Source organism: Chinchilla lanigera, unplaced genomic scaffold (assembly GCF_000276665.1).
Source record: "Chinchilla lanigera isolate Chin_1 unplaced genomic scaffold, ChiLan1.0 scaffold00013, whole genome shotgun sequence".
NCBI lineage: Eukaryota > Metazoa > Chordata > Mammalia > Rodentia > Chinchillidae > Chinchilla > Chinchilla lanigera.
This window is the reverse complement of record NW_004955414.1, coordinates 19610793-19630500: the sequence shown is the minus strand read 5'-3', so window position 1 is coordinate 19630500 and position 19708 is coordinate 19610793. Positions and strand designations below refer to the sequence as shown.

The 19708-nt window shown below is 49.5% G+C and overlaps 1 protein-coding gene across 7 annotated transcripts in view; it reads right to left on the bottom strand.

Annotated features, from left to right (window-relative positions):
- Positions 1-490: 490 nt before the first annotated feature.
- Positions 491-19708, bottom strand: part of Pgap2 (post-GPI attachment to proteins 2) — a 22831-nt gene continuing 3613 nt past the window's right edge. Inside the window, exons 1-7 of one of the 7 annotated variants that reach the window (XM_005380028.2) lie at positions 15247-15364; positions 11957-12131; positions 7050-7262; positions 2899-3151; positions 2659-2765; positions 1678-1786; positions 491-1483 (exon numbers count right to left, since the gene is read on the bottom strand). In XM_005380028.2, coding sequence (XP_005380085.1) covers positions 1353-1483; positions 1678-1786; positions 2659-2765; positions 2899-3151; positions 7050-7262; positions 11957-12121 — 978 coding nt within the window. In that variant the 5' untranslated portion in view covers positions 12122-12131; positions 15247-15364 and the 3' untranslated portion in view covers positions 491-1352. Of the gene's footprint in view, positions 1484-1677; positions 1787-2658; positions 2766-2898; positions 3152-7049; positions 7263-11956; positions 12132-14899; positions 15015-15246; positions 15365-19708 lie in introns of those variants that run through there. The other 6 variants (XM_005380026.1, XM_005380027.1, XM_013511899.1 and 3 more) reach the window with 6 other exon arrangements.

Sequence of the window (19708 nt, the reverse complement as noted above, 5' to 3'; positions counted from 1 at the left end):
CTGGGAGCCTTTTGTTTCCTCTTAAGAGGGGACAGGAAACAATAGCCTTTATTGTGTCCCCCCCTCCTGACCCCCAATTTCCTTAACAAAGCTCTATAGCCACAGATGCTATAGTGGACTAGGATGACAAACTCAAAGGAAAATCTTCCTGAGCTAAGGGTCAGAAAGGGAGAGGTCGAGAGCCATCAGCCTGAAGGCAGGTGCTCTCATCCTGCCGAGAGCTGTTTCCTTACATCTCCACGGGGACAGGCCTTCCCTGACATAAGCTGCAGCTGGAACCCAGGCTTCTCCATTGAGGACTCCCAGGCATCATGGCTTCCAGGCCTGGAGTTGTTACAAAGACAGCTGTCATTCCTGCTCACCAAAAGGCTGAGCCTAAAAGGTGTGTGTGTGTGTGTGTGTGTGTGTGTGTGAATTCTGGAGCCCATGCCTCACTTAAGTTCCTATCAAAGAAGGATATGAATCCTGAGACTAGCAAGGCTAACCCAGATTATTGGCAAAAATCAAAATTTCATTTTTATTTGAAGTAAAATGTACAACCAAAAGAGCTCAGGCTTCAGGGCACTATGGAAAATGGAGGGATACCAAGGAACCCACTTTAGGCTTAAGGAACTAGGTCTCTGACCCCTCCACCCCAGGGCTATAGGCTGGTGATCTGAGAAATGAAGGGACACACACAAGCCACGATGGTGCTCTTTCTGAAATGGTCATCCTTCAGGTATAGAACACCTCCTCCATCAAAAGAGAAGAGAGCCACACTGCAGAGCCCTTGGAAATCAGCATACCCACCTGCATCATGTAGTTGGATACACTGAGGTTCAGACAGTGAAAGTTGCACACCCTAGAGCATACACCAGTTGAAAGAAGTAAAGTCAGGACTCGGACACCTGAGCAATCTCAACGGGACTACGGCCACACGCCTGGATGTGCACAGTAGATTGCTAAAACGTTTGGCAAGTGAGTGACCTAGAGATAGACAGCCATGGTTTTCAGGTAACAGACACTGCTCAGTGGGCCCCGACCTCAGTGAAAGGTCGGTGTATAAGGGCCAGGAACTGCATGGTGATCATAAACTTTGGGATTTTTTTCTTTTTTAGCACCAAGTGGTGGAGGTTTCCTGCCAGCTTGGCTTCTTGGGCCCTCTCAGTTAAGGGTGGTGTTTCTTGACGGTCCCTGTGCCTTTGAGAGGGCTGAGGAAAAGAAACCAGCAGTGCTAGGGTCAGCCTTCTCCTATGCCCTTCTGCCCTTCCTCCTCCCTCAGCTTTTGAAGGGACCCAGAGAGGAAATAAGATGGGGAAGGCCAGAGCTGTTTCTTGTGTCTGGACAGTGGGCTCTTCCAGCAGCAGAGGGGTTTAGAATCGCTTTTCTTCAGGCTGAGAGGATATGAGCAGCTCTTTGTTCCCAAAGTCCCACCAGGCTGTCATGTGGAACGCCATGTTGGTTAGGACAACGGTGTACTCCAGGATGGCAAAGATGGTGTAAACTGTTGTAAGGACACAAGGAACAGGGCATGATGAGCCTCCTGTTACCCCTTTGACAAGCCCCTTAAGTCACTCTAGTTACCCCATTAGAAGAAACACAACGACAACCAATGCCCAAGATACTGCCCACTATCAGAAGCATCACAACTGCCCCATAGTCACTTATAACCCTGTACAGGTCCTAGCCTGGCCTTACCTCCAGCCTCACAATACATGTTGTGCCGAAAGTAGACCGCCAGAGCTGAGAAGAAGGCGACGAAGTTGATGATGAAGAGCCGCTGTTTCCAGCTGTAGGACTTTCGATCCTAGGGGATGGGCTATCTCAACACTCTGGAGCTTGTACAGTATGCATGGGCAGCCTCCCCTTTTGTCCCAAGCTTCTAAGGACAGTGCTTCCCCTCGCTTGGCTCCCACAGTAATCAGAGAAGGTGGCACCAACAGGGCAGCAGGAATGATGTGCAGGTCACATCCCTGCATTTGGGGAACTATTAATGGGAAGACCCCTGGCCCTCCAATTTCAGGAGCTTGGCATATGGAGGTTACATGGTCACCCACTAGCTGAACACCCCCAGGTGCTGTGGGGCAAGGAAAGGTGTGGATGCCGATGGGGCACTGCAATTAGTAGACCCCAGACCCCTGACAAAGTGTCTCTAAACCTACTGGAGCCCAGAGGCTACCACTCATTAACTGCCCTTTTGGAGCCTCCATCTCTTTTTTTTCTTTTTTGGTACCGGGAATTGAACTCATGACCTCAGACTTGCCAGGCAAGCGCTTATGCCGCTGAGCTACATCCCCGGCCCTGGAGCCTCCATCTCTAAACTGTCATCTGCTGTATTACCTAAACAGTGCTAGATTCTGACAGATCAACCACCCTCAACCCCAAGCCTCAGCCCCAACCCCAATACCGTACCCCTTGCCAGGGTTTCTACTAAAACTTCAGTTCCAGCAGGGAGTGATGGCGCATGCCTATAATCCCAGTGCTCTGGAGGCTGAGGCAGCCGGGGTTATGTGGTAAGTTCAACACCAGCCTGAATCTCAGAGCAAGATCCTCTCTCAAAACAAAAACAAACAAACAAAAAAACCCTCCAGTTCCCGCCTCATCGTTACCCACGTCCTGAGGACAGATGTCCTTGATTTTCTTCTGGGGCACCTGGCGCCCACTAGGATTAGACCGTACCTCCTGACTTACTGTGTGCTTCTTGGTCAGCCGCCAGAGAATGCAGGTGAGGAGCATGTGACTGAGGGATGCCGCGATGAACACAATGAATGCATTTTCGTGGACGGCTGGAGGGAGAGAGGATGGTGTGCGCATAGCCAGAAGCGCCCTTACCTCCTGGCAGGAAGGTCTGTGTGCAGGAAGGAGCAGTCCGTCCCCTACCCCAGCCCTTCTCCACCCGTCCCTCCTCTGGGCACCCACTGAAGTCCTCGGAGGAGGAGACATAGGTGAGCACTAGCAGCGCGAGGTTCTCGATGACATTGAGGCTGAAGTTGAGGCGGCAGAGCAGGCGGTAGCCAGAACACGGGGAGGCGCAACTGAGGTAGTGGTTCCAGTAGGCGAAGGCCACCATGAAGCGGGGCGCCGAGTGCAGGCCGATGCAGAAACGCCACACGTAACGCTGGGGCACCTCCCCACCAATGGCCGAGCTCACCGAAGGCAGGTAGTTGGGTACCTAGAGAGTCGGGCTACGTCTGGGCGTGGGCCTCTTCCAGCCCCGCCCACCAGGAGACCCTCCCCAAGTCAGTCACACAGGCGCTCAGAAGGTCCCGCCCCTTCCCTCCACTCCACCCCAACCCCCACCCCTGCCCTCGCAGGAGCCCTCCCTTTCCAGGTTCCGGGCCCAGTGCGCGCAGTTCTCATTTCCCAGCCGGCCTGGGATCTGTGCAGGGGCAGGGCGGGCCTTCTGCGTCTCCTCACAAAGTAGAACCTGCGCTTTTGGGCATTTTATGTAGACAGGTTCGGATGCTCCCTATCCCTGTAGTCCGGAGCTCTGCCTCAGATAGGACTCTGCAGGAATCTCAGTAATCTAGAACTCCAGATTCAGTGCTGAGGACAGGTGAGTTACCGACAGTCTGACCTTTTAAAAAGTGACACCCTGCTGAGCTGCTCCTGTCCCTGCTCCCAGCTCCACAAAACTCATCCGTCTGAGCAGGGGTGCCAAGCTGGTAGAGGGTTTTGTGAGGTAGGCCAGAAAGGAATCACTACTCTGTTCGTGTTTAAGAAAGTGGGTGTCGGGGGCTGGGGATTTAGCTGAGCAGCACAGCGCCTGCCTGGCAAGCATGAGGTCGTGAGTTTGATTCCCGGTACCGGAAAAAAAGCCAAAAAAAAAAAAAAAAAAAGAAAGAAAGAAAGCGGGTGCCTCCAAATTGGTCTGAGAAAAAATGACCTTGTTCTCATGCATTTCTCCTTTCTATCTTTCTCAGTGCCTGGAACTCCTCGTTCCTAAAGAAACTGCAGCCTTACTCCTTTACCCTGAAGAAGGGGGAGACAGTATTTACACAGCTATAAGAAGTAGTGTTGAGAAGTATGAGAGATAAGAGAACTGACTGAACCATAGTTTAGATGGGAACAGGAAACCCATAATAGAAAAAGAATCTCTTTCTTTTTTTGTTTTTTGGTTTTTGGTTTTTTTTTTGGAGACAGGGTTTCGCTGGCTGGCCTTGAACTCTCTTTGTAGCCTAGGCTACCCTGAGCAGTGATCCTCCTGCCTCAACTTCCCAAGTGCTGGGATTACAGACGCATGCCACCACACCTGGCAGAAGGAAGATCTCTTAAACTCGCAGGTATACAGCAGTACTTTGCAAATTGTATTGGTTTTTTTTTTTTTTTAAAGATAGGGTCTCGCTATGTAGCCCAGGCTAGCCTCGAACTCATGGCACTCCTCCTGCCTCAGCCTCCTTAGTGCTGGGATTACAGGTGTGTGTCACCACACCCGGCAGTACTTTGCAAACTTTAATAACACATAAAACTCACTGGGTAGTTGTGTGAAATTACAGGATTAGAACCTGAGAATCTGCATTTTTTAAAGATACCCAAACTGGAAGCTGCCAGTCCACTGTCCATACTTTCTATGAACATTTTTAGACACTTAACAAGGGCAAGAGCAGTGTCAGAGCCCAGGAACCCAGCAAGAGAATGACCTTGTTCTAACTATACAGGCTTTTTTTTTTTTGGTACCGGAAATCAAACTCAGGACCTTGCGCTTGCCAGGCAGGCGCTTGTTCCACTGAGCTGTATCCCCGGCCCTATACAGGGACCAGTGTTTAGAGACAGAGTTCTGGAAAGTCCCTTCTTTTCTTCCAATGAAGATATTAAGTGAGTCCTGTGGTGAAAAGGTAGGCAACTTACAAGGAAGGGGTGAGGCTGACGGAGGGCCAGCAAGGGACTTCAGAGTCTCCAAGTAAACTACAGACTTCTCAATGGGAAGACCCTGCTTTCAAAGCCATGGCTTGAAGTACCATAGCTTCAGATCAGCTCAGATGTTTACTAACTAATCAGTGAAGAGGCAGCGTGAAGCTTTGGACCTTCACAAAGCTAGGTCTGTATCCCAGCTCTCCCCTTTATTAGCCATGTGACCTTGGGCAAGGCATTTCACCTCTCTGAGCTCCAGTTTCCACACTGGTAATGTGTATAACACCACCTACCTTGTAGAGTGATTATGAATTCTAATGTATGCAAAGCCACCTGCAAGATTTCCCACACAGTGAGTACAGTAAGTGCTTTCCTGAAAAGCCTGCAAAGAGGCTGTGAGCCAACCACAGGGCCATCTAGCATAATTAGGCGTGAGAGGCAGTACCTGAGACAGTAAGACCTCCTGCTCTCCTTAACTGATATGTTGGCCCCTCTCTTCCCCTGAGTTAGGTTAGTAAGAGTGTTGCTTCTATTGCCTGATTCTGAAGACTACTCCCTAATCTCAATTAATTTAAGTGGAACAGGACCAGTATCTAAAGCCTAACTGGACAGCTTGAAGCACTGAAGGGACTGAACCCTGACGAATGATTAGATAGATAAAATATGGAGTTGGAGGTAGGAAGGGTGTGGATTAAGGCCCTGTGATCGCTAGTCTTCACAAATTCCTCTCAGATTAAGAGTAAAGGTAGGATTCTATGTAACACACTCTCTCTCTCTCTCTCTCTCCCTCTCTCTCTCAGATTCATATACCCGCTCCTTCCACCCCCATCCTGAGCATATAAGTTCCCCACTTACCAACTCTACCAGCAAGTGACATGGGTAGCTACCGCCTCACCCCAAACCTCCCCATGAGCACAGAGCCAAAAGTACTACAGCCAGGTAGGTAACTCCTTCCTACCAGGGCAGTAAAAGAGAAACTCATAAAGGGAGAGCTCCAAAAATTCCTCTATCAGATTCTGCCATTAGAGATAATTTCTTTGGCCTCAGAAAAAGTCCCCCCAAATTATACATGACTTCTCTCTCTTTTTTTTTTTTTAAATACATGACTTCTCTATCTTCCTTGTTGTCCCCCACCCCTTGCCAATTGCACAAAAATTCTAGTTCCTGTCAATTCTACTTGCTACTCCCCTCTGGACTTCATCCGCTGTCCCCACAGTACTCATCTTTGCTCTGGTCTCCAGTAGTATAAGCCACGTACTAACCTCCCCCTGGTCTCCCTACTTGACCAACTTCCTTTTAGTCTGTTCTTCACACAGGAGTTGGAATCATCTTCTAAAGCTCAAATCTGATCACGGCCCTTTTACCGCTTGAAATCTTTCCAAAACTTTCTCCCCACCCGCTCACCCCCGGGATAAAATTCAAATAATCAGCCTGATGTTCATAAAAACCTTTCTTTACCACCACCACCGCTACCACCAGCACCACCTACCAGCAACAACACCCCTGCCTCTAAGAAGGAAGTCCTCCCTAAAGTTCACACTGGGTTAAGAGCCTCCCCTGTGCCCTACACTATGTGTTCACCTTTATCACAACAAGAATCCCAACTTACTGTGTTGTGACCGTATCTAAGGACTGCTTCTTGCAGGAATGAAATCTAAGGGCAAGTCCATATTCAGCTACATGCCGGACATAGAACTTCTGCCCCTGATCCTCAGGGAAGATTGAGGACTAAACAAGTCCATCTTGGTTGTATTTTCTATAATCCTCTTCCAACATTTGTTTTTGTTTGTCTTTTATATATATTATTTTTTTTGAGACAGGGTTTCACTATACAGTTTAGGGTAGCTTTGAACTCACTTTGTAGCCCATGCTGGCCTCAGACTCACAGTGATCCTCCTCCCTCAGCTTCAAGAGTGCTAGGATCAGGCCAGGGACATATCTCAGTGGCATAAGCACCTGCCTGGTAAGTGCAAGGTCCTGAGTTCGATTCCCGGTATCAAAAAAAAAAAAAGAGTGCTAGGATTACAGGCATGTGCCACCATGCCTGGCTCCTCTTCCAACTCTTAAAGGACTGTGACTCTACCTAGCTCAGCCCTGTTCTCATCCTTTTGTCTCTTTTCCTTCTCTCACCCTCTAGGTCTCTCCCACTCTCTGATTTCTGCCTTACCACTATATCCTGACCCAGCCTTAACCCACGTGCTGGGAAGCCTGGCACTCACCCCACAGTCAGTGGCCACCGTGTACTCAAAGTGGAACACCAGGGACCAGATGATGCAGTAGAAGAAGCCGAACAAGGGGAAAGTGATGACCCAACAGACCATGGTTGTAAATCGGAGCCGGAACACGGTCCCATCTGGGTCCAAGGACTGGGAGGCCGCAGAGAACATCCTGTAGGGAATGGCCCAAGCAGGGCAACGGACACAACTTGGGGCCTGGTGGGATACCTGAGCCTGGGAAAGGGAAGCCTTTACCAGAGCTGGCTCCTCAGAGCATGAAGAAGAACAGACGTATTAAAAATGGCACATGGAGAAGAAGGCAGTGCAGAGGAGGAGGAGGAGCAGAGGGAGACAGAACTGGAGTGGCAAGGATAGCTTTTAGGAATCCCCTGACACACTGACACTCTAGGTCCACCTCTGGAAGAACGTGGATGGTAGAAGGCCCCGGAGGCCTGGATATAGGAGCTCTGACAGCTCACCTCACTCTTATAATCCTGACAGCCACTGTGGAGAAGGATCAGAAGTGAACAAGCTATCACTCCTATCTAGAGAGTGAGACTGAGGCCCCGAACCATGTCAGGATCAAATACTGGCCTCCTGCCACCTAATAGCTTAAGAGTCTAGAAAAAAAAAATTAAGATGTGTTATGTACATGAACCAATTCCCCACAAGGAATGTAATCATTATGTTCTGCAAACCTGTACCTATAAAAATTAAAATGTAATTTAAAAAAGACTCTAAATCAAGCCATATCACCTGGACAAAGGACCCTTGGCTAAATAAAAATGGCTAGAGCCCTCCCACTGACCCTGACCTACCACATTCCTCTTCCTCACCCAAGTTCAACTAGGAACAGTGAGAGTGTCCTGGAGCCCATTTCAGTGGGCCCACAGTCTGCCAGCCATCCCCCCTCTGGGTCTGAATAAGAACTAAGCCTCAGGCCAGCAGGACCCTGATCCCAAAATATCAAGGACCCTGCAGAGACCCAGATTCCCTCCCATCTCCTTCCTCTCTGAATAGACCATGTCACCCAAGAAAAGTTCAGGGGAATCTGAGGGTCCTGGGGACTTTCTCTACTCAGCTGGCTGGGCCAACCCAGGAAGCCTCTGTCCAGGTCAGACGCAGGCCCAGGAACCTGGGCTTCTTCACTCTCTCCTCCCTCCTGGCAAAGAACTTCCTCCCCACAACTCCTACTCTCCAGACCACCAGGACAGATCAAGCTGGGCTCCCTGCTGTGGAAAGTTGAGACAGACAGATAAGACTTTACATTAAAAGGCCCAAAACTAGATCTCCCCTTAAGACTCACACTTCCCTCCGTTATGAAGACCCCAGTCCACTGGTCCAGCTCCTTGTCAGGGGTGGGGTCTCACTAAATAACACTCACACTGGATGCTGAAGAATCTGGAGCTTGAGTTGAAGGCTCTAGCCAGACTGAGATTGCTCTAAGCCTGCAGGGTCCCACCCCCAACTCCTGCCCTCCCACCCACAGAGCCCAGTTCTCCATGCCTGCCCAGCACACAGCCTTCTCAAGATCAACAAGCCGTGTCATAAATCCAGGAACACTCTGCAACAGTATGAAAAGATAGTGGCCGAGGTCAGCCCACTGTGGCTTCTTTGCCAGGGGTGGGGGTGGGGATCTTTCTGAGGGTTGTGTTCAGGAATACAGGCAGATTTCTAGGAAGGAAAAAGGAGAAAGCAGCATGGGATCTGACCCTTTCTGACTGGAGCAGGACTTGGTATATATCTTGAAACCAACGGAGAACTGGCTAATCCTGCGATGACAGAATCAGGACCCAAGAGAGATCTAGAAAGGCCTGAACATTGCGTATCAGTGTCCAGCCTGTACCTGCAGCTAATGGCAGTTCAGGTACATCAACAGAGGTCTAACTGCCAGTATTAAGAATGAACAGTCCTGCTTTTGTCTGTACTGCCCAGGGCACCTGAGGTCCTATGCCCAGATCAAGGTCTGGCATAGAGAAGATAACAGTTACCAACGGAGTCAAGTCCAAGGGTACACTCAGGGTGAGGAGGAGGCCATGTTCTGGGAAGGTTGCCTGAAGAGAATAGAGGTATGCTCCCTAAGACAGACTCAGGGATCCCCACTCTGCCTTCTTGTTTCTGCAGGGCTGACCTAAAGCCCCAATGAGAAAGTACTCCATGGCCATCAAAGCAGAGCCAGAGACAGAGCAGAGATCACCAGAAAGAAAGTCCGTGCTCACCACAAGAAACAGCTTGCTCAGTATTAGTTATTAAGCTGCCTTAAAATAGGTTACCCGAGGGCCGGCGGGGTGGGGGCGGTAATAGCTCAGCGGCTTAAGCATTTGCCTGGCAAGCCTGAGGTCATGAGTTTGACTCCCAGTACCACAAAAAAAAAAAAAAAAGAATAGGTTACCCGAAGAGGAAGGAAACTCCCCGTCACTAGGAATGTGCAAGCAGATGCAAAGTGACCAATTATTGATGTGCTGTACGGGGTCGCTTCTTTCATTCTTAGGGTTGGCCATTCCTGAGATATTCTAGATGGGAAATCCAAAGCATGTATGAAAAACTCCAGTTGGATCCAACAGGGGAGTTCCAGGGGTTAGGGATAGCATACTCCCAAGGTCACTAGGCCTAGTACCACCGCCCCCCAATTCCCTTATCTTTGTTATCTAGTTAGTATACCAAGAGTAGGTAATAGGTACAAGGTATGCTGAGGGTATTGATCCCATTAGCCCTCAGGGCTAGGCTTACGCTATACAAATATTACAATTTATTTGGACTACAACTACCTTATACTATGCCTTACTTTCCCTAGGGCTCTGGGTGGGGTTGACAGGGGGAGGGGGAGAAGAAGGTGAGTATCCCTTTATTCAAGTACTTTCTGGGCCGGGGATATAGCTCAGTGGCAAAAGCGCCTGCCTGGCAAGTGCAAGGTCCTGAGTTCAATTCCCAGTACAAAAAAAAACCAATTAGGAAACAAGTACTTTCTGACTCAGACAGACTGCCTACCCTCAAGGAGATCCTGGTCTGATGGGCAAGACAGATACAAGCACAGGTATGATATGAGAGAAATGTGTGATAGATAGATAAGTGAGACTCTGTCCCCAAAAAAAATTTTTTTTAAAGGGCGTGGGGATAATAGTTCAGTGTGAAGACCCTGGCTTCAAGCCCCCATACCATGAATGAAAGAAAGACAGATAACACAAGGAACTGAAGGCACCCAGAGGAGGAAGTGGTTAAGTCTGCCCGAAGAAGGCCAGGGGAAGCTTTTTGGGGGAGGAGATACCTTGGGATGGGCAGGAGTTATCTGGAGTAATGGGAATATCTGCTGCATTATCTGAGGTAAGCATGAGATCAGGAAAGGGTGACCCTTCCCCTCAGATCACCTGCTCACTCCTTTTCCCTCCAGTCCTGTTCCTTTTGACAGTCAGTCCCAGCTCTCATCAGATGGGTGCCCATAACTCAAGCTCATGTCTACCCATGGACAAGTCAGGAGGGGCAACTTCAAGTCACATGAACGACACAGGTGGGCGTCCCCCGCAAACCCCTAGCAGGACTGCTCTGCGAGTCCTAGCCCTTTCCCTGAAGCAGATGCCCTTTACAGGAAGTTGGAGAGCTTCCTACACAGGAAGTTGGCTACAAGACCTTCAGAGCTCTCTCTGAAGCTAGGGCCCAAGGGCCTCTGTCCAGGCTCTGCCTCCTTTAGACATAGAGCCCCCAGGCTAACTTCATCTCCTCCTCTGCCTTCCACCTTGACAATTTCTTCTCTTCCTCGTCCCACTCCTCACCCTTCACACTCCCCAACCCACTTTCCCATCCTTCTTCTACCTGGAGCTCTATGTCAGCGCTGGAAAGGAACTGGGCAGGAAGCACCAAGCTTACTTTCTTTATCTTTCTTTTTTTTTTTTTTCCAGTACCGGGAATCAAACTCACGACGTCGCGCTTGCCAGGCAGGTGCTGTGCCGCTGAGCTAAATCCCCAGCCCCTCTTTTTCTTTCTGTTAGTACTGAAGACGAACCCAGAGCCTTTGCAATGAGCTCTGTCCACAACATGTTTATTTTTCACTTTGTGACAGGGTCTGTAAGTCACAAAGTTGCCCAGGCTGGGCTTAAACTTGTGATCCTTCTTTCTCGACCTCCTGAGTACTAGGATTATAGGCAGGTGCCACCACAGCCAGCTCAACCTCACTATAGATATGACATGGGCGAGTAACACTCAGTTTCTGGGTCTCAGGTAATAGAGAGCCAGTGAATGAATCAGGCATAGAACAGCAATCAACACAGGGCTCATCTCATTTACTCCAATGCACTACAGAGAAAGGATTCTTACATCTTTCTTTATGGCCCAAGTACCCCATATCCCTCTCCACAGAGTGAGTGGCCATCTACAGAACCTGAGGCCCACCCCAGAACACAGGCACACGTACATAGTTAGGCCCCCAACAAACAGGCAAATAGTTTCTCTCATACACACGCCCCACTCAGAGCCATTTTGAACAGTCATGGCTCCACAATCCTCTCTTCCCTCTCTCTCTTTCCCTCTCCCTCCACATCCCCCACCACACATACACACTCCCACAGTGACAGGCACAAGCCCACAGTGCTATGCTGCAGGACCCAAAATGCCCTCTAGCCGATCCTCTTCTTTTCACTCTCCAGAAAACCCTGGGGCTCCTGAATCTGCTTTCCATGAAGTAATGATTGGGTTCTGAATTTGGGGGCTACCCAATCTCAGTGACCCCAGCCCCTAGAACCTTCAAGAAAGTGGAAAGAGACTGATCCTTAAGACTTCAATTTTCCAGCACCCCCAAGAGCCCAGTGTGTTTGATGTTCCCACTGGAGACCTCGCTACTCCCGTTAAAGTAGAAGTAGGATCCAAAAACAGATCCAAAAAGGGCTGGAATATGCAGTATCAGTGCCCCCAAGCCCTACCCCACAGTGTGTGGCCGTTGTCTCCTTGAAGTGGAAGAGCAGGGACCAGAGGATGCAGAAGAGGAAGGCGACAAGTGGACAGCAGACCGTGACCAGGGCCACCAAGGTGAAGCGGAGACGGACCAGGGTCCCATCCCGGTCCAGCGGCAGTGGGACCTGGTACATCTTGTCAGACCTGAGGATGGAGGGGCATGCTGTCAGGGTCCCAGGCAACAGGGATGGGACTGAGTGGTGAGGTCAGCTCAGTCCTCAACTTAGCTGTGCTATGGCAGGAGGAGTCTGAGAAGAAAGCCTCCTAAACTTGGACAGTACCTGTCCTGGGTGAGGAAGACTGACTCAGAATTCCAAGACAACACCCAAATGCAATTTTAGAGGGAAGACAATGAACCCAATCTGTACTAGGATAAAGCCTGAATATCTAGATTGGGGACCTTCTCCTCAGACTTCTGCCTGGCCTGTGAGGCCTAGGACTACAGGTGCTAGTTTATCTAATCTCCCATTATTTCAAGAACAAAACAAAAACCCCAAAACAAAAAAAGCCAGGAAGTGGGGCATGGTGGCAAACTCCTGCAATCCCAGCACTCAGGAGGCTGAGGCAGGAGTATCATTGCAAGTTCAAGACCAGCCTGGCCTACAAAGTAAGCTCAAGGGCCAGCCTGAACGGCATACCAGAGACCAGAGACCCTGTCTCAAAAAAAAAAAAAAAAAAGGCCAGGCATGGTGGCACACGCCGCCTGTAATCCCAGCACTCAGGAGGTTGAGGCAGGAGGATCACCATGAGTTCGAGGCCAGCCTGGGTTCCATAGTGGGTTCAAGGCCAGTCTGAACTGCATGAGACCCTCTCTCAAAAAACAAAACAAACAAACAAAAAGCAAACAACCAGAGAGTAGATGGCCCATCACCTCCCCAAAACTTCTGAACCTCAGGCTCAAACCCCAGGGTTAGGACCTCTCATCAGCTCTCATAGCTTCAACTCTCTTGCACCTGTAGCCCCTTCCCAAGCTCTGTGTGCAGGCCCAGTAGCCCACAGCAGCAGGGACTCCATGGAAGCTGGCAGAACCTCGACCCCCTACTGCCTCATGTGCTCAAAGGGTGAAAGGCTTTGCAGAATCAGGCCTGGCACTCGCCTGGCCTTGCTGTTTGCAGGAGAGAGCCGCTTGGTCAGCTTCTGGAGGCTTCCCTGTGCCCAGGGGCGTGTCCACCCGCTCCTGAGATTAGGCGAGAGCTCTTGAGGACAGTAATTTCTCTCTCAGATGTGTGGTAGCCTAAGGTCAGGAACTATACTGTTATACACCAATAATCTTAACCCAGCTCCCTTCAATGTATAGAAAGAGAAGCTGAGGCAGGAATCTACTCAGGCCCATGTATCAAATAGATAGAAAAGCCAGCAGTAGGGAGATATGGGGGCTAGAAAGAGTTACACAAGGCAGCGCTGGGTCCTTGAGCCCTTCCCCTCTGGGTCAGAGCTCTGGGCAATTAAATCAGATTAGGACTGGGAGAGGGTGAAAGAAGGGGTACATATCCATAGGAGAAAGAAAAGAAAACTAAATCCTACATGAGTCATCAACCCTGTTCCCATTGTAAAGATAGAGAAACCAAGATCCAAAGAGAGAAAAGCCCTTCCTCAAAGCTGAGTCTAAAGGGAAAGGCAAGCACAGAGGCTTGTGGGTACCAAGATCGGGCTGGCTCCAGATACATAAAGAACCTGCTTGTCTGGTCTCCTCGGCCTTACCAAATCAAGTCCTAACTCTTTCTGGCCCCACCCTCAGAATTCTCCTCTCTAGTCCCTTCCTCAAGAACTCTGACCTCAGTTGGGTGGTGTCCTGGCATTCCCGAACAAGCAGGGTGGCTATGCCTTGCCATTTTCATCTACCTTCCTCGCCAGCCTCTGCCAGGGGCCCATCAGGCAACCTGCGTCAAGTTCTGCTCTCCCTTTCGGTGTGTGTGTGTCGGGGGTGAGAGGTCTCCCCGGGAAATTTTTGGATGCCCAACACATTCCTGGATCATCTCTAAATGGACTGACTGTAAGTCCCTTAGGGCTCTCCCTACCTGAGGAGCACCTCCCCCGCCAGTCCAAACTCAGACTCTATAGTTGGAGTAGATCTAGTTCCTGCTTCCAACTTTTCTCCTGTAAACCAGCTGCTCCATATCCCTCAGGGATCTTCAGGGGCTTCAGGGAATGAAAAGGCACTATCAGGGGCCGGAATATAGTTCAGCGGCACAGCGCCTGCCTGGCAAGTGCAAGGTCCTGAGTTTGATTCCCACTACCAAAAAAAAAAAAAAAAAAAAAAAGGCCCTTGGGGTTGGGGATTTAGCTCAGCGGCACAGCACCTGCTTGGCTAGCGCAAGGTCCTGAGTTTGATTCCTGATACCCAGAGGGGGGGAAAAAAAAAAAGGCCCTATCTCAAGGAGGGAGGTGAGGCAGTAGTTCATGTGACAGTCTCAGAAACAAACAAACAAAAAACAACCATAAAGGACAATCTACTACACTTCTTCGATGTGTACGCCTGCCCCCTCTTTTAGCTGTGTGACTTTAGACAACTCACATATCCACTCTGGGCCTGCTCCCACAGTTGTGCAACAGGAGGATCACACTGCTCAGATTCAGATTACTTCCAAAGCCTCTCCACACCCCAGGACAGGGAGTGCCCTACCTGCCTGTTCAGCCCCAGGCGGCTTTCATTTCTAGGTACCATTCAGCTGAACATCGCTTTCTTAGGAGTATCCCAACCTCATCTTCAAAGTTCCCAGAGAGCTTCTTACCAGCTCTCCCCATTAGAAACCACGTTTGTGGGTTGTCTACTACACAGCAGGCAGCCTGCTTGGCAGAAGCTATGCGTTCTCTCTTAATCCATGCTATAATCTTATTAAGTAGGCCCTACAGTCTATGTTGCCATTTCACAGAAGAGGAAACTGAGGCTTAAAATGGTTAAAAGCACTTACTCAAAAATATCGGGCTTACAACTGCCAGAGCTGGGATGTGAAACTAATCTATGAGGTTCCAAGGTTCCCCCTGGCCTTCATCGCCACACGTGGGGTGAATCCTGACCGGGAGGCCCTGCGGAGTAGAGAAGGGAGAGTGTAATCCCTGCACACCTAGTCCCCTGTCGGAGGGAAAGGAAGGAGGCCAGCTCAGTGCGTCCGCAAGGAAGCAGTTCCAGGAAACAGAGTATGCACGGGAGGAGGGCAGGCCACAGAGACCGAGAGCCTGGGCCCGGTCCAGTGGAGGTCGGACCGCGTCGCCGAGCTCCGGGGGTGGGGCTGCCGGCGGCGCTCGTCTTCTTACTCACCCAAGCGGTGCTGGTGGGGAGGCCGCATCGGAGCCGGGGGTCCCCCGCGGTGCCCGGCCCGGCCGGGTAAGCGGCGGGGGGCGGACGCGAGCGGGAACAGCGCGGGGCGGGGCCGGCGCGCTCGGGGCGGAACTTAAGGAGGAAACTGCGCCCTCGTCCATTGCTGGCTCCTCCCCACCGGGGACCCCGACCCCGGCGAGCCCTCTAATCTGCCGTCTCCTCAAACCACGTCTCTCCAGCCCTATCCTGCCCCATTCATTCTGGCTACGTGAGGCCAGCCGCAAGAGACCCGGACACCAGGGTTTGACATGTTGGATAAGCCACCCTGTCACCTTTTCTCTCTCTGCTGCGGTCCATCACCCGTTGAAAGAACACAAAATTGATTCATCGGGACCCCCATTTCTCCCATTGCCTGACCCCAGTTTCTCCTGTCCTGTATCCTCATTCGCACCGAATTATCCAGCCTCGCCCTCTAGAGAATTAAGCCAGCTTTGCCCCAGCCTCAGCGCCCTTCATGTAAACTCTGCACCGCAGAGAGGATTGGGGCATTTCAGCAAAGGGAAGAGCCCCCTTGCCAGTAGTGGGACGCTGCGAGACCCACTCGACAAACTCCAGGCTGTTCCCATCTTTTAGCAGGAGAGGGCGCCCGTCCAGTGCAACAAAGCACAGAGAGGCTCGCAGGCCCCCCGCCTTGGGTTCCGTACAGTGAGAGCTGAGCCCTAGAAATCCGTTCCCAGGGGTTGCCTTCCCACCCTGACCCTGATCTACTCATAAAGGGGGATTCTGACAGCTTTGCAAAGACCATCTTACCCTAACACGTGAGAGTGAGGGACCAAAGCTCCCTCCTGCTGGCCTTTTTGGGGGATTGCAGATAATCCGGAGAGGGTAGAAGACTTCAGAGCTAGTCAGTGTTATTTTCACATCTCTCTCAAAAAGATGGGTACATTCTGAGCACTCATGTGTCAAGGTTAATGCATTCTGAGCAGCCGGCATGTCCCAGGCACTGTTCTGCTATTTATGTGTTTTCTCATTTAATCCTCATTTTAAAAAATCTTATGAAGTATATACTATCAGCATCCCGCTTTACCAATGGAAAACAGAGAAGGAATCGCTACTGAATGTCAGACTAGGGATTCAAGGCTGACACCTGCAATCATTCTCTTATAGCTATATGGGGTGACCTCACAAAGTAGCTGTAATTGCCACTTTGTAGAATGGGTAAGAGTTTTAAATTTGTTAGTTTGCAAGAGCTTTTTTTTTTTTTTTTTTTTTTTTTTGGTCTTTTTGAGACAGGGTCTCACTATGCAGTTCAGGCTGTCCTTGAGCTCACTTTGTAGCCCAGGCTGGCCTCGAACTCATAGCAGCAATCCTCCTGCCTCAGCCTCCCGAGTGCTGGGTTTACAGGCGTGCACCAGGAACTCACTTTGTAGCTCAGGCTGGCCTCGAACTCATAGCAGCGATCCTCCTGCCTCAGCCTCTTGAGTGTTGGCATTACAGGCATGCACCACCATACCCGGCCCAGAGCTCTTTTATATGCAGTGTTATGAGCTCAGATGGGCCAGTGGTGATAAACCTTTGGCACTCATGCGTCAGTGGGATGTTTGTACCACTCAAAGATCTAAAGAGTTTGCCATCACTAGCCTACACCCTCTCTATGATAGCCACTGGGCTGAGCCACAGTGGGGGACCCAGAGAGATACATTAGACTCATTCTTTGGGGACCCAAGTTTGGAGGGAAAGTATCCTATTCTAAAAACTACTTTTCAAATCCGTGGTGGCACGCTCTGGGAGGCTGAGGTAGTGGGACCACAAATCTGAACCCAGCCTGGGCAACTTAGTGATTTAGTGAGACTCTGACACAAAATTTAAAAAAATAACAGGTTGGGGATGTTATGTCCTGGGTGTGAATGCCCTGGGTTCCATCCCCAGTATCAAAACCAAAAACTTTTCTTGACTTTGAATTCTCTCCCACTCTGTTCTTTAGGGCTCCAGGGCAAACAGATTCATACAACCACATAAGAACTACTTTTGTCTAATTTCAGCGATTAGATTTGGGTTTCCTGCCTTGGGGCTTCATGGCATCCTCTCTGTCTAGCTCAGTCCCAGGGCGCCTCCTTCTGGCCTTGTTTTCTATCTCAATCCCTTGTCTGTTCCCTCAACCCTCAGTACTATTCCTTGAGGCCAGAGCCTTTCTCTCTGCCTCTAGGCCATTGCCCATGCCTGAACCTTGGCATACTCTCATCTTGCCTTTAACTTCCTGGTGATTGACGCCATCTGGGCAGTTCATCTTTTGCCTCTGATTCTGCATTTCTTCATCTGTAAAAGTGGCTTTAGGAGTATGTGCAGCATACATAGAGTTGTTGTGACAATTAGAGGAAATACAGCAGGGTGCCAGGCATGTGGAAGGTACCCAGCGCATGACGGTTATCACAACTACACGTGTGAGCTACATTTTGAACTTGTCCTTACTGACCTTTCTCTGAACAGTCTGACCTCAGTGTCACTGTCTCTGAATTGCTTCTTTGGTTTAAAATACTTACCTACTTTGTTTTTGTGAGGAAAAGTAAAATGGGCTCGCCTTATGTGCCAGAGACTTGTACACATTTTTATTTGATCTTTTTATTAATCTAAAGAGGTGAATTTGAGTCCATTTTTACAGATACAGAAGTAGAGCAAGCACTTAAGCCTCTACTCTCACCTCTTTCAGTAGGCAATCAGTGTTTGTTGAATTGGCATTTTTCCACTGTCCGTGTAGCTGGTGCTCCAGTCGAGGCCCTCCTGGTGGCTTTGCCTGGTGTCTGGACATATTCCAGAGAACCTGTGACTGCAACAGCATCACCAGTTTCCAGCTTTAGCCAGTCTCCCTATCCACACATGTGTATCACACATCCCCAACCCAGCTGAGGGTTTGTTTCTACAGATGATCTGTCCCACAAGTATGGGGTAGTGTAGATGCGGGGGGCAGAGAAGAGGAAGGAAATACTGGATATAGTTGCCAAGGAAAGCTTCCTATAGCCAATCTCTTTCACCGGTCTTGACCTCTTGTCTCTCCATTATCCTCCCTGTGATGGCCACAGTGTCTCTCTTAAAATGCACTCTGACCACATCCTCCCTTGTTGCAAACAAATGATTAAGCAACTCTCCATAGCTTTAGGATCAAGAGCAAATTCTTTAGCGTGGCACTCGACATTCTTCATAATGTCGCCACCCCCTACTCCAGCAATCACAAATTTTTCATTCTGTACTACATCCTAGCTGTCCTCTCCTCCTCTGCGAAGTCTTGCTTAACTTTGTCTTCATCTTCCCCCAGGTTGCAGGATCTGCCCACCTCCCTACTCTATAAACTGCATTAGATGACTTGTCAAATCTTCATTAGCGCTCTGACACAACAGGGCAAAATTGTTGCCTGCCTTTCTTTCTTTCCTTCTTTCTTTTCTTTTCTTTTTTTCCTCTTCTTTCTTCTTTCTTTCAATGGTAGAAAGTTTTACTAAGGTAAGACAAGAAACAGACTCTGCAGAATAAGGGTGGGCCACCTTGCAAAAGTGAACACAGTGGCCCTTTTTACCTTTCTGGGAGTTGGGTTTTTGTTTTCTTGGTTTATAGGCATGCACCACCACATCTGTTTCTGAGAGTTCTTTTAAGGATGAACTCCACCTATTTCATTTGTTTCCTGATCTTTTAACTTACCACACAGAGATACAGTAGGAGCTCAGAATGTATTTGTAGGATTGATTTAATTGAACAGAGTTTTTGAAGGATGGGCAGTATCGAGATAACTTGAGCAGGCTAGGTATATAGTTCAGTGGTAGAGTGGTTGCCTAGTATGCATGAGGCCTGGGTTCAATTCCTAGTATTAAAAAAAAAAAAGTTGCCGTGCATGCCTGTAATCTCAGCACTCAGGAGGCTGAGACAGGAGGATTACTGTAAGTTTAAAGTCAGTCTGGACTACACAGCAAGGCCCTACCTGTTCATAAGTGTTTTTCATAATAGCTAAGAACTGGGAATAATCCAAATGTCCATTAACTAGAGGACAAACAAAATGTGGTATACCCACACATGGAATATTAATTTAAAAAAATGAAGTACTGATACATGCTGTGCAAGTAGACGAGCCTTGAAAAAAAGTAAAAAAGGCTAGCCAGGTATGGTGGCAAAAGGACTTCTTTATGAAATGTTCACAACAGCAAATCCATTCAGAAAAGATGAAGGAGTGGGTGCTGGGGCTAGGCGGAGTGGACAGGGTTACGAAGCGACTGCTAGTGGGTCTGAGTTTCTCTTTTTTTTCTTTTCTCCTCTCAAACTTGCAGTAGTGGCCGGGTGTGGTGGCGCATGCCTATAACCCCAGCATTCAGGAGGCTGACACAGGAGAATCGTTGCGAGTTCGAGACCAGCCTGGGCTACAAAGTGAGCTCAAGGCCAGCCTGAACTGCATAGCGAGACCCTGTCTCAAAAAGATCAGGCA